General features: G+C 43.4%; 1 protein-coding gene across 4 annotated transcripts in view; it reads right to left on the reverse strand.

Moving 5' to 3' along the window:
* Positions 1-8,144: 8,144 nt before the first annotated feature.
* Positions 8,145-13,346, reverse strand: part of PITPNB (phosphatidylinositol transfer protein beta) — an 84,195-nt gene continuing 78,993 nt past the window's right edge. For 2 of the 4 annotated variants that reach the window (XM_043497876.1, XM_038373415.2), the window contains one exon: positions 8,145-10,041. In XM_043497876.1, the coding sequence (XP_043353811.1) occupies positions 9,991-10,041 (51 nt within the window). In that variant the 3' untranslated portion in view covers positions 8,145-9,990. Of the gene's footprint in view, positions 10,042-10,741; positions 10,828-13,346 lie in introns of all 4 variants that reach the window. The other 2 variants (XM_043497875.1, XM_038373416.2) reach the window with 2 other exon arrangements.

Below are 13,346 nucleotides of genomic sequence, written 5' to 3' on the forward strand. Positions count from 1 at the left end.
TAATATACTTAAAATGCTGCTGCTAAACTATCATTCACAGCAGTCCATTGCAGTGAATAAATATTAGGTTTACATATTCATTATAACAAAACTATGTTGCACTCCCATTACTTCCTGTAGGTTTACCATCTGGAAACTAAACAGGTGGTGTGTAGTAAAAAAAATAATTCAATTTTGCATTTACCAAAATGAACCATAGAAGTTACAATTTATAGCACATATTATGCAACTTTAGCAGGCCAAAAGTCTCTCCACAGAGAATAAGATTCACACCAGTGCTGCAAGAGGAACCCGCACAACTGCATGAAATTGTCTACTGCTGTAGATGCATTTATAGAAAAAACTTCAGGTGCTAAAGACTATTCACACATTATAGATCCAACCCTACAAATGCTCATGCATGCGAGTGATCCCGTTTACTTTAATGGCACTACTCATACAAGTTTATTTTTACGCAAGTCTTGCCGGATCGGCTCTAAGACATGCAATAAAGAGGAATATTACTCAGAGAGACAGCTCTAGAGACAAACAATGCAAGCTGATGCCTTCATCCCAAGAATTCTCACTGTCATGAGATGAATGCAGAACTGTGCACCTGAATGAAACAGTGGTGCTGATGTTTGACACCCCCAGGAACCTCCTGATACCAACTGGCAGAGGGCCCAGGGAATGCACAGAGTTTTACAGGGATCCTCTGGGTCAGTTACGTGCATAATAATTCATTAAAGGATGGCCTGTGAGCTCTCTACTGACTGACTAACTGGTTGTGATAAACAGGGCAACGTATGTAAAGATAATGAGCTAGAGACTTACACTGGAAATTCCGTTCTTAGGGTCTGAAGGAAAGCTGGTCACCAGGTGACTAACATGTTCCTTTCAGTCAGGTCAGACACTCCTCTATCTGTCGGGTTACATGCAAATTGAGTATTGTATACTGCACAATGGATTCCTAGTTGCATACTAAGCTACCAGCTAATCAAGATTAAGAAATAAACAAGAGATGGCAAAAATCTGCAGGAAGGAACACCCAGTCAGAGGGTGTCTGGTTTGTGAATAAAGATCAGAAAGCCTGATGGGATATATCCGGGATTGCAAAGGGATGCCCAGGTGTCTCTCACTTAGGAAGTGAGCTGACAGTGGACTTGCTTAGGATTGCCAACTTTCTAATTCCAGAAAACCAAACACTCTAGCCCTGGCCACTGCCCTACCCTTCCCAAGGCCCCATCTCCAGCTGCCCCCCACGTATCGCTTGCTCTCCCCCATCCTCGCTCACATGCTCATTTTCACTGCAAGGCCCAAACAGGCGTATTTATCGTTTTGACAGATGTATTAGGCTGAATTTTATTTGTTACAGGACACAAGAGCTGGCAGCAAAATAGTCAAAAAGGATAATTTAAAAAAAATGAAATTTCACAAGGGTTTCCTTGATTCTTTCCATCCCGTCTTCCTATTTTTCTTAACGAGCTCCATGTTTTTTGTTCAGTAAAGTTATTGTAATTTTATATGTGGAATTAGGACTACACCTTATCACAGCTGCAATGGGCCCATTAAAGGCCCACTCCTGAAGCCCAAATACAAATACAGAGAGCACCACCACAGAAACGCCCCTGTCCAGATACCTATAAAAATAAACCTGTAGAAACTGACTCCTACACCTACAGGCAGATACACACGTGTATTCATGTGTACACATCTAGCATGCACTAACACATACACTTCCACATTATATATTACTACAATTGTTGTTTAGTGCCTAGAGACCCCAACTAAGATCAGGGTTCCAGGGTGGTAGGTGCTGGACATACACATAAAAAGAGTCTGCAACAAAGAGTTTATAATGTATCTAGACAAAGGTGAGAAGAAACGTACGATACGTAGGCTCTTTTGCAATTACTAGTCAACATTCACTGTTTAATAAATACATTTCTTTTAGGGTTCCTTTCTATTTTAAAAACTTGTTATGAGACGAAGACATATTTTATGTTATCAATTTTTTTGTGCACAAGCCAGCAAAAGGAATAAAACGTCGAAGAGTTAGCCTGCAAATTTTATTCAGTTACACACACATGCGACAATACACGCACCTCCCTACACAAAGGCCCAGTCTCTTACACACACACACACACACACACACACCCACCCCCCCAGCAAGGAAGGGAGGAGAGTGAGCTGGAGGGGAAAAGGTGCGTGGTGGGGGGGAGTGGATGGGGAGGGAAAGAGGACAAGGACAAGAGCAGGGTGGGGGTGAGAGGGAGCAGTGAAAGAGAGGAGGGGCTGTGGGGTGGTACATGGGGTGACACAAGGCTACAGATGCATGAGGATGTGGGAGGTACAGGGATGTATAGGGACATAATGGGAGTGCAGCAGTATATGGAGGTGAATGGGGTGCAGGGTTGTGGGGGGTGAAGGACATGGGGATGGTGGCTCTGGGAGATGGAGAGGATGGGTGGGAGAGCACTGTAAGGGGTACAGGTCTGGGATGGGTAGGTGTGGGGGACAGGGCGGGATGGGACAGATGCAGTGAGGGGGATGGGGCTGCTGCCCCATGCCCAGCACTCGGAGACAGGGATACATACCTTGAACTCCTGGGTGCCGGCGATGGGGCGACAGACCGCGGTTTGCTGCAGGGCAGAAGCCGCAGCTCGAGCCCAACCACAGGAGGAGCGCGAGGGGCAGCAGCAGGAGAGGCGCGCGCTACACAAGCCCTCAGCCGCCGCCTGCTAGGCACGCTAGCTTGTCCCCTGCCCTGCCCCGGCCAATGGGAGCCGCACCTGTGGGCAGGGGGCGGGACAGCACATGGACCCCCCTGGCCACCCAGCCCTAAGCCTAGAAGCCAGCCCTGCTGGTCACTGCCTGAAGCCGCGCAGCGAGCCTGCCAGCCCTGCTGTTTGGTGCCGCCAACCAAACACTCAGCAGCCCGGTCAGCAGTGCTGACCGGAGTCGCCGGGATCCCTTTTCAACCAGTTACTCAACTCCAGCTACGTGAATAATGTAGCTTAGGTAGACTCATGGCAGCATCTACATCGTGCCGGTCAATGGGAGAAAAAACTCTCCTGTCGACTTACCTTACACGTCTCGTTCTGGTGGAGCACCGGAGTCAACGGGAGAGCGATCAGCAGTCGATTTAGCGGGTCTTCAGCAGACCCACTAAACTGACCCCTGGTGGATCTATCGCTGCGCATCAATCCCCCAGTAAGTGGGGACAAGCCCTACAGGGGCGCATGCAGAGGGCTGCAGGGCTGGAGCGTGCCTATTGCTAACCTGCAGAGGGCCAGCGGAGCCCGAGTGGTCTGAGCGGGGAGTCCTTGTGCTGCCTGTGATTAGTAGTGTCAAGGAGCTGAACCCTGGGCAGGCACAGGCAAGGATCCCACGTGCTAAGGGCAGGCGATAGTGAGGTGCCTTACAGCCCTGGAAAGCATCATAGTTTGCATCTCGAGGCACTGAATTCTCAGGCAGAGAGCAGAGGCTATGATTTCCAAAGCCAGCATCCGCAGCACCAGGGGAACGTTAAGCAGCCCGTGACCCTCCTGGCGCTGTGCTCTTCAGCCTCTGGAATAGCGCCTCAGATGGAAGCACTTGTCCCACTCGATGGAGGAAGGATGGTCTCCTTCACACGCAGCTTGCACTGTATTCTGCAAGTAGCCATTTGACTTATGTTTTCAGGTTATATAAACTTCATCCCTGCTGATAGATGAACTGCTGCAAGCAGAATAAAATCAGCCAGAGGCTAAACTTTCCTTGCTCCAGCTGGGCTTTGACGACACTGTTAGTTTGGTGCTGTTCCAAACACACCTACTGCCACTGGGATGGGGCTGGGAGAATGGGCAGCCTCTGACATCTAGCCAGTTCCCCTTTGATTTTGTTGTTGTCAGTACATGCTTTGTTCTCACTCTGAAAGTCACCTACCATTTTACAGGCAAGCACTGTTCTTCTGTCAGCCTCGCTGGAACACCACTTTGTTTTAATAACATGCTAAATTTCTTATGAGACACCCACCCTCAAATAAATTTGTTAGTCTCTAAGGTGCCACAAGTACTCCTTTTCTTTTTGCGAATACAGACTAACATGGCTGCTACTCTGAAACCCACCCTCAGCTTCACCATACAGCCCTGGTTAATATGCAGGTAAACTGAGGTAAGGGCAACTGCTGTTTTGCCTGCACCTATCTCTCCATTAGCACCACCAGGGAGCCACACATGTGACCATAGTCTGGAAAGAATGGGCACCAACGGTCACCACGTTATTTCTGTAGTCTAACCTGGCTCAGATAAGGTTGAGATAAAGTGTTGGTAAAGCTGGTGACATTATCTACATTATCCCTCCCATAGTTAGAAGCACTGGTGATAGCAGCAGTGGGAATATGTAGGATAAAAGTTCAAGGGATGGATCACTTGATTACCTGTTCTGCTCATTCCCTCGGGGGCACCTGGCATTGGTCACTGTCGGAACACAGGATACTGGGCCAGATGGACCTTTGGTCTGACCCAGTATGGCAGTTCTTATGGGCAGACAAGACCAAGGTGTGGTGCAAATGCTGGGTGTTCAGTGACACCATAAAGTAACACTGGAAAACAGTGACTAGAGAGAAAGCAAACAGAAGGAAAAAATAGGAATGAGTCAATTATTTAGTATTTGAGCGACTGCACCTCAAAAGACACATGTTCAAGTAGTCACAGCTTCTAAGCTTCTCTGTATCTTACCAACTTACTGACTGAACAAAATCCTCTTCCTCTAAAGGTTCTGCTGCACTTCCCTTCTGCCTGGATGTCACTCGGAGCCCCATACATGGGCACTTTGTTCCTTTTTCTTGCATTATTTCTAAACACTGGAAATAATAAAAATCAAGCTAAGGAACACAATTAGGGTTGTGTGCCTCCTAGATAAGCAGAAACCATCAGTCACACACCAGTCAGAGCAGAAGAACATGCATTTAGACAACTGGCACTCCATGTTTTGAGAAAATAGTTACCAGAACTGCTCTACATGGAGAACACTGAGGTTGTGTGGTCAGTATGGGAGGGCAGGGAGCTGGCTTGCAATGGGATACCCACAGGCAAAGCTTTTGTTCAGCAAATATATTAATAAACACTAAGTCACTCTTTCTGTTCCCCTTCTGAGTCTTGCCTCGGCTTGCTGCACAGGGCAGTTTTGCTTCTGATTGATTCACAAGCAGTGTCAGAATGCATTAAAGGCAAACAGGGAAGCCACATGTGTTGGTTCACTATCACAACACATGAAAACCTTAACAGGTATGAATTTTCACTGACCTCTGCAATTCAGCAGCTCTCACTTGATTCTATTAGAACTCATTTTACTCATTCATGAGTATTTGCACAAACATTTTTTCTAGGCTTTTTAGCCCTCAAAGTGTTGGGTTCTAACAGACTAAAACCCAACTTCTGCCTTTTCTGGGCAGCTGATATAACAATGAGAGACATTTTGCCTACAGAACAGCAAGGTACTATTGAAATACCAAGTAAGATTAAAAAGATAGCATCATCGTCCTGCCTACTAAAACTTCACTAGCATCTCTTGACTCAGACACTCCTATGGCTTCCTCAAATGCTGTCGTTGTATACAGACTCTGCGTACGAGGTAGTTTAAAATGTGCTCAGAGTTTAAAGAATGCTACTGCTCTCACAATATTGGAAGCCTGTACTTCGCGGAAGGCGGAGACTTTCCTCCACCATATTGCCCACAAAGTCTCGAACCCATGGATACGCTCTGCTGCACCAAGCTGCCTTCATCTTGAAGCAGGGTTGAATATTTCTCACTGCACAGGGTTCTTTGATTGGACCCTGACCAGGTGGAGACTGGGCTTGGATCAAAGCAAGATGATTGATGCTCAGACCAGGCAAGGCTGAGGTGCCCATGGCAGGCAACATGAAGTATTGAGAGGAAAACAGGTGTAATACCTGCCTGTTTAAAATAGTAGATGCTGCTCACATCATGTGTATAGCATTTCACCCATCCGGCGGAGTTTCTGGGCATGACTGCTCTGTGTGTCCTATTCCCACCAGCATTTAGAGGATTGTGTCCAACTTGCCAATGCTACCCATTGTCACTTCCAACACATTTCTACCCCTACTATGTGAGGCTTTTCCTGGAAGTAACTCTGTCTCCAGCTAGCACAGAACACAGCTGACACCTGTTGAACAGCATTACCCAGAGTAAATTTAACAACCACTAGGCCAAAGGCTTGACTGACTTTCTGTTACTTCCCCAGTGCAAGCTGAAGCCACTGATTAATCTATACAAGACTTGCTTGGTTTGGGTTTAGTCTATCCAAGACACACTTTCTCCCCCACAATTTTGCAGCAGAGACCCACCAAAGTGCCCAATCCAATAGCCCTATATTTAAACAGGGGCACAGAGTTCACAGGACAAGGCCCTTAGCACTCGAATTGGATTCCCTTTGGGCCAGCAGAGCCCAGTGCTGCCCTTCACAGCATGCTCCAGGCTCATCCACTTACTGAGGCTTCTGTCAGACCAGGGCAGGGAAGCGTGAGCTGAAGAGTCTGTATTATTTTCAGTCTTTATGCATACACTTAGAATGCCAGACAAGCATGTTATATAAATAAAAACAGTCATGGTCTTTGTCACCTGGCATATCACCCCACAACAGTACTGCCCCCATGACAGGTGCTGAAACACACATGGGAATATTCTCATGGCTATTCCCGCCTTACAACCCACGTGAAGTAGCAGCTCCTTCGAGCACACTGCTATTACTGTGACCACAGTGGTCATGGTTTCCTGCCTCCACAATATTTCTGGTGTCCAAGATTAGCACAGAATTTGTTAGAACAAGGCTAGCGGCCACAGGTCAAAAGATGTGTGGAAATACAATGCACTGTCCTTAGCATGAACTGGCTACCTTCTACTGCAGGCTTTAGATGGACTTTAAGGATGTGTCTATACAGGTATAAAAGAACCGTGGCAACGCTGCAGCTGGTCTGGGTCAGCTGACTCAGGCTCGCGGAGCTAAGAATCTCTGTATAGATGTTTGGGCTCAGCCTAGAGCCTGAGATCTGGGACCCTCCACCCTTACAGCCCAAACCTGAATGTCTACACAGTGATTTTTCAGCCCCAAGCACCATGAGCCTGAGTCAGCTGACCTGGGCCAGTGACAGGTTTTTTGTCCTTGTGTAGTCATATTCCCATTCCAGTCCTGATGAGGTATCAGCCTTGGAAGAGCTTAATACTGTGTCTGCTGAAGGCATAGGGCTGCTTCCCCAGCCCTGCATCACTATAATTTGAGAGTTTGATACGAGAGAGAAACAAGTAATGTCAGCCGCAGCTACCTACCAGTCTGCTTCTTCCAAAGCATGTTCATTTTCTCCATATCACTCCTCACATGTGGAACATTCTTCCTGAACTTGGTGAAGTCATTACCCTTTCTCCTTGAAATCCCTCCTGCAGCCACTTCTGCTAGCGTGCTTATAGGAACCTGCCAACTATTGTCCATTAAAATGTCATTTAAAACAAGATGCAACAAAAGCATAAGCTCTTTCGGGCACGGAAACAGTCTTCCTTTGCATCTGCACAAACACTCAGGACTATAGGATCCTCAGTGGACCTTTGAATGCAACTGCAATAACTTGCAGAAAACACGACTAAACCGTTAGGAGGCGTATGCTGCCGCTTTCTGTATTGAGGTTGAAGAAATTTTGGCCCTGTCCACATCAGTGACTAAACTGTTCTAGTTACTTTGAGGGGTTCCTTGGGGAGATGGAGGAAAGAATGTTGAACATCATGATTCAAACACATTGCTCATTTTCTACTGCAGACTGTGCCACTGTTTCCAGACAAATAATTCTTAAGGTGAACAGCAAAACAGGATCAGTTATCAACAGAAAACACAAAATACAGCACTGCAGCAACACAATCAGTTAACAGTACACTCCACAACTATCAATAACATTTCACCTAAATAGTTATATTACTCCATTTGTATTCCAAGTATTTCAAGGCTTTCCATCAGCATTTGAATTTTTTTTTCTTTTTCAGCTTAAATGACTGAAGAACATCAGATTTTTAGCCCATCTCATACAGATTTTCCACATATCAAGAAAATTAAAATGATGGCAATATGAGAAAGCCACAAAGTGACATTAATGATACCTAAGACAAGACACAAAGGATATTTTATGATCAAATTTATTTAATTAAATTCCATTGACTGTTTTACTGTAGTTCACATCAGAGACTGCCAAAGTAAACTAAACATTTACATTCACTACAAAGTTCCCTCAAATTTTCATAGCTAGTCCAAAAAACAAAAAAAAATGATAGGGGTTCCTTTCCCTCCTCGGAATGTATTCCGGCTCCCATTGGTGAGAGCAGGAGTTACATTCCTGCACTGAAAAGAGCCCTTAGTTTCACAAATTTGCAAAAACCCTCCTTGTAGCAAGTTATATAAACATGGTTTAAAAGTTTTTACAAAACCAATCTTCTGCTGGTGCAGAGAATAGACATCCATTTTCATTGCTAGGCGAGGAAGGATTAACTGAAGACTGACCTTGTAGCATGGAAGATAGTGAGGCAATAATACAGAACAGACATACAAAAAAAATCCATGTCCACTTGTCTGCAGTCATTGCAGTGCCTAACCGTCATTGCAGGAGAATGGACTAGGTGGGCTAGTCATATTCCAAGCCTGATCTGCTCCCCTTGAAATCAATGAGAGTTTTGACACCGACTATAAAGGAAGAGAATCACTCCCGCTATCAGCTAATTAAATAAGCAATTATTCCCAAATGTCTGGTGTGGGGTTGAAAAAACTAGACAGAGATCCTTCAGCAAACCTCGCCCTACAGAGGCTTCTGGGAGGAAACCTTACCTAACTAGTGGTCCTAAAATAAGTTGTTCCTGATTTAACAAGTATTTTGATAATATATCTATGATATGCTCCATTGCAATATTTTTCTTTAAAAAAATCATGAAGACAACTTACTATTTGAGAACTATCTAAAAAAGGCCTTTATTATACCATCTTTCCTTTTATGTCTACTTCTAATAAATCAGAGAAACATGTCAGATGCTACAATTTAAACTTTCATCATATCTGAAAGTGAACATCTTTTTTAAAAGTGAATTTTCAACATGAAAAGAGCTAAAAGTCACCGTTATATTCCATTGCGCAATCTGTGTGAAATTGAGACCATTTGCATAGTTTCCAAATTAAAACTTTGAAAAAAATGATTTCAGAAATAAATGTAATTGTAGGGAAGTGCTATACCTTCAATTAAACTACACAGCCTAAAATATAGTTTAAAGGCTCAATACTAGTATTGTCAGTTACTTTGTTTGAAAGCCTCCTGGAAAATTGTTCAGTTCAAACTGTTATAAATCACAAGCCATTTTTCTTAAATTTTGCCAATTTTTAATGAAGAAAACATTTGAATGTACAAAACTCCAATAAAACAGGTGATTTCTTTCAGCAAGATGGGTAAAAGTTGGGCCATTATTGTATTCCTCATTCAACAGGAAAAGTCTTCCAATTCTCACTAATAGAAAAAAATCTTCTGATTTGACTTAGATGACAATCCAGAAATAAATAGGTATAAATACATTCATAGTTCCTATGCTAAAATCACATAGGGAAAAGACAAAATTGAAAATTAATTTATCTGAATTTGTTGGCTTATAATGAGACACAGGCAAATTATAGCAGAGTGATTCAAGAGGGAAATAAAACAAAGGTAAGGAATAAATTGGTCCAGTACTGACATTCAGGAAACATACCAGTTAGCATAATTCTGCAGTCAATTTATCCTTTAAATGACACTACTCAGTCAATCTGTATTTGCTTCAGGTTTATAATGAAAGCAGTTTCCTTTGTATCTTTGCTGAAGATGGGTATAGTACCCCAGAGAAACTGTAACAGCCCCTCAGTATGCGTGTATGTATATATAATTATATACAGATAATCATGCATCCACACACACATCTGCGTATCAACACTGCAAGTGACAGGTCAGATCCGTCTCATTCATCATTGGCAGCACTTGTTCCTCTCACTTGGCCTTGATTACGTAACTGTAGAAAAAACAAAAGATACAACAGTTACTCAAGTAAAATTAAACTCTAAAAATGCAGATTTTACTAATTCTCTAAGAAAAATAGTTAGTGCAGCGCAGTCAAACCTTCACCAGCATTGAGTTGTATCATACTGCATTAGTTCAAATTTTCTAGGGAATCTTTTAGATTGGATATCAGTCTTGTGACTGGAACAGCAACCCAGCCAACAAACAATGGAAAAAAATACAAAGCACTCCCATACGCTGGATCTCTGGGATTTGAAGTTGGCTGCAGACACAGGATCCACCATTAAAAGCATGTAGAAAATGCTCAGAGTAGGAAATATGAACATTAAGGTACTGGGTGTGAATATAAAGGTTTGGACTTCAGGAGACAAACTGTGGAGCCTGCACTGTGAGCCTTTGCACCAGACGAGTGTAAGTATGATGCGACAGCTAGCTTACATCACAATTACAGCATCCTGCTGACTGAATTGAGCATGTGCCTAGAGCCCATCATGATGCCAAAAGCATGCTGAAGGTCTCAAATGAATCCTCGCCCTGGGGGCATTGTCCTGCTGTTGATTTTGTCAAAGCAGGGGCGGCAGCAGGGGTTCAGTCCCAAGAAAGGAAACTGGCTACACTGCCTTAGAATATTTGTTCCGCCAGTAACTCCCATCACCAGAAATACCTCCTATTTCTCCCAGGAATTCACTTACACAGCTTGATTTTGCCTCTGAACCTACAGAGGATTCCTCTAGACGTCAGCAGCCACTGTGCCTCGAACGGAACCCTTCTTACGCATCTAAATGTAAAATAAAACTGTAAGCTATCAAATAAAGAACCTGTCATGAGTTTATTAGGAGAGAACTAAATGGCTCAGAGCCAGTCCCAGATCCAGCTGAAGGTGTGAGCAGGCTAGGTGTAAGAGGCACTCTGTAGGACAGGAAAGTCAAAGTGGGCAATGTACAACTGCTGTAAAGGGAAGCAGCCCCTCAGTTCTTAAGGGCCATCTGAAGCCTATACCAGACTGCTTGAAGCACACAGCACTTCCACTGCTGCTCAGGGCTGATAGGGAACACAGTCTTGGCAGTTTCAAGCTGCTTCCTTCTTTATGCTCTGATTAGGATCCACTCTGTCCAGCAATCAGCTGATGGAGAGAGTTTAATATGACAGAAGTGCTCTGGATGTCCACAGAGTCAGACCACATAAGGAGAGCAATCATACAAAAGAGTGAAATAGAGGTAAATACAGAAAAATTGTGAACAGGATGTGAGGTGAGACTAGAAGCCCACTGAACAGGGATGAGAAGAGGCATCCAAGAAGCAGCAAACAATGGATAGTAAAGGAAACAAAGACTGACAAAATGAAAACAGATCCAGATGAGGAACTGGAGAACCAAAAAAACCAGGCAACATACAGGAGCAGAGAATCTAATGAAGTAAAGAAAAGTAACACCAGAGATGAAAAAGGAGAAAAGATTTTAAAGAAAGCAAATATTAACAGAAAGCAAAACAAGAGAATGCAAAACTGCCAACCCAATTAGACACTGGGCTGTTTCCTGCAATTGTTTCTTTGTAACAACATAAAACTGCAGACACCTGTGAGCTCCTGGACTATATCACCAGAGAAGCTGAATACTGCTCAAGGCTGGAAGTGCAAGGACATTCCTATCATGCTGAGCATCTCATCACTGAGTCCCCTTCTCTCCGGTGGTCCAAGCCCATAATAGTAAATGTCAGCCTTGAAGTATCTGAGATTTAGTGAAAGTTACCATTTACCACAATATTTCAGCAAGTGGCTAGTTAAATGTGGCATGGGGAGAGCAGAAATGCTTTTGGGATAAAATTAAAAGGAACGTTCAGCTTTATCATGGGTGACCCAATGCGTGGTTACACTTTGCCCTTAAGTTATTGTCCCTCACGAGGATACCTCCATCACAAAAATCTTCTTGGAATGTGTGTTTTGTAGGTGCCTGCAGATGCCTCTATTATGTTAGTAAAGAAAAAGCAGTAAGATTATTTCTAACAGCAGGAGCCAACCCTTTCTACGTGGCTCACAATAAGATATTCCAGCTACAAGACCACATGTTTTTTAAACAGTCACCAGAGTACACGTTTGAAAAAAAATGATTAAGTTATGAGGAGCTTTAAATCTACTAAATCTTGAGAAACAAAACCATCTGCTTTATTCTACAAAAAATGAAAGGGGAAGTAAAAGCCAGTTTCCAGGACAGACACAATCCTTAAAAAAAGGACGAAGTTAAGAGTTATACCCTGAAAACAAGAAAACCAGGTTTAACTTCAGCATGGCAGATAAGAGCTAATGTACAGCAAATATTTTAGGGATTAAAGTATTTGCTAGTAGAGTGACAACATGTAAGTAGTTAATGGCAGTGAACACAAACAGAAAAGTTACTGGTAATTTCTCATTAGTCCATGTTCTTTTATTCCCAGTTAGAGGAAAATCTTCACAAACTAGCATGTACTTCTGGAAGTAAAAGATCAGGGAGCACATTATATTTATGTGAAACATTTGTGAATATGAACATTTGATTTTTGAGATCACTTTTGCAAAGTCAAAAAGCAGTTACTCACCTATGAGATGTGTGTGTCAAACAGGTAGCCTCCTCCACAAAGACAAGCATTTACAGTCCATGCAGACACAAAAAGGGGAAGGTTTAGGGAAGTTTTCCATGATCTCTGAAGCTTGTTCTACACATACCTGCAGTGTGCACACCTCATAAAATATTTCCTTCTTTCCCAGAGAACTGGATGATGTCTGGCCCATACCAGATCAGGAACTGAGGTGGTTGTTTTTAAAAAAAGAACCCTTCTGATGAACTCCTTACAGATAGGAAACCACTCTTCCTCTTTCACAGATCCCTACTGATGGAACAGTTTCCCAAACTGGTCAGTCTGGGATAAAGCAGGAGTACAAGGGGAACTTTAACTATTTCCAAAAGAAATAATTTCTGATGTAGAGATGTCCTTCCATAACAAGCATCCACTTTCATATTGGCATCTAGGCGGGAGTGTTCATAAGGGGAGGGAGAGATCCATCTTATTCCAGAAAGTGTTTCTGGGATCTGCCAAAGCAGCCCGTTCCTTTGCCTTACTTGAAGAGGAAGAACATTTTGCACCCAGCTATGTTAATAAAACAGCCAGCCAGTTTATTTTCCCTTGGCTTAAAAGTTAGGAAATATGGGATGGCATTTTGAACCAGAGTAAACGGACGAATACATTTCTTCCATCCACTCGCTCTACAGGGTCAGTAAATAGGGCATTTTGCCCCTAAAGGGCAAAACAGATGCATCTCACAATG

The sequence above is a fragment of the Dermochelys coriacea genome, chromosome 15 (assembly GCF_009764565.3).
Source record: "Dermochelys coriacea isolate rDerCor1 chromosome 15, rDerCor1.pri.v4, whole genome shotgun sequence".
Lineage (NCBI taxonomy): Eukaryota > Metazoa > Chordata > Testudines > Dermochelyidae > Dermochelys > Dermochelys coriacea.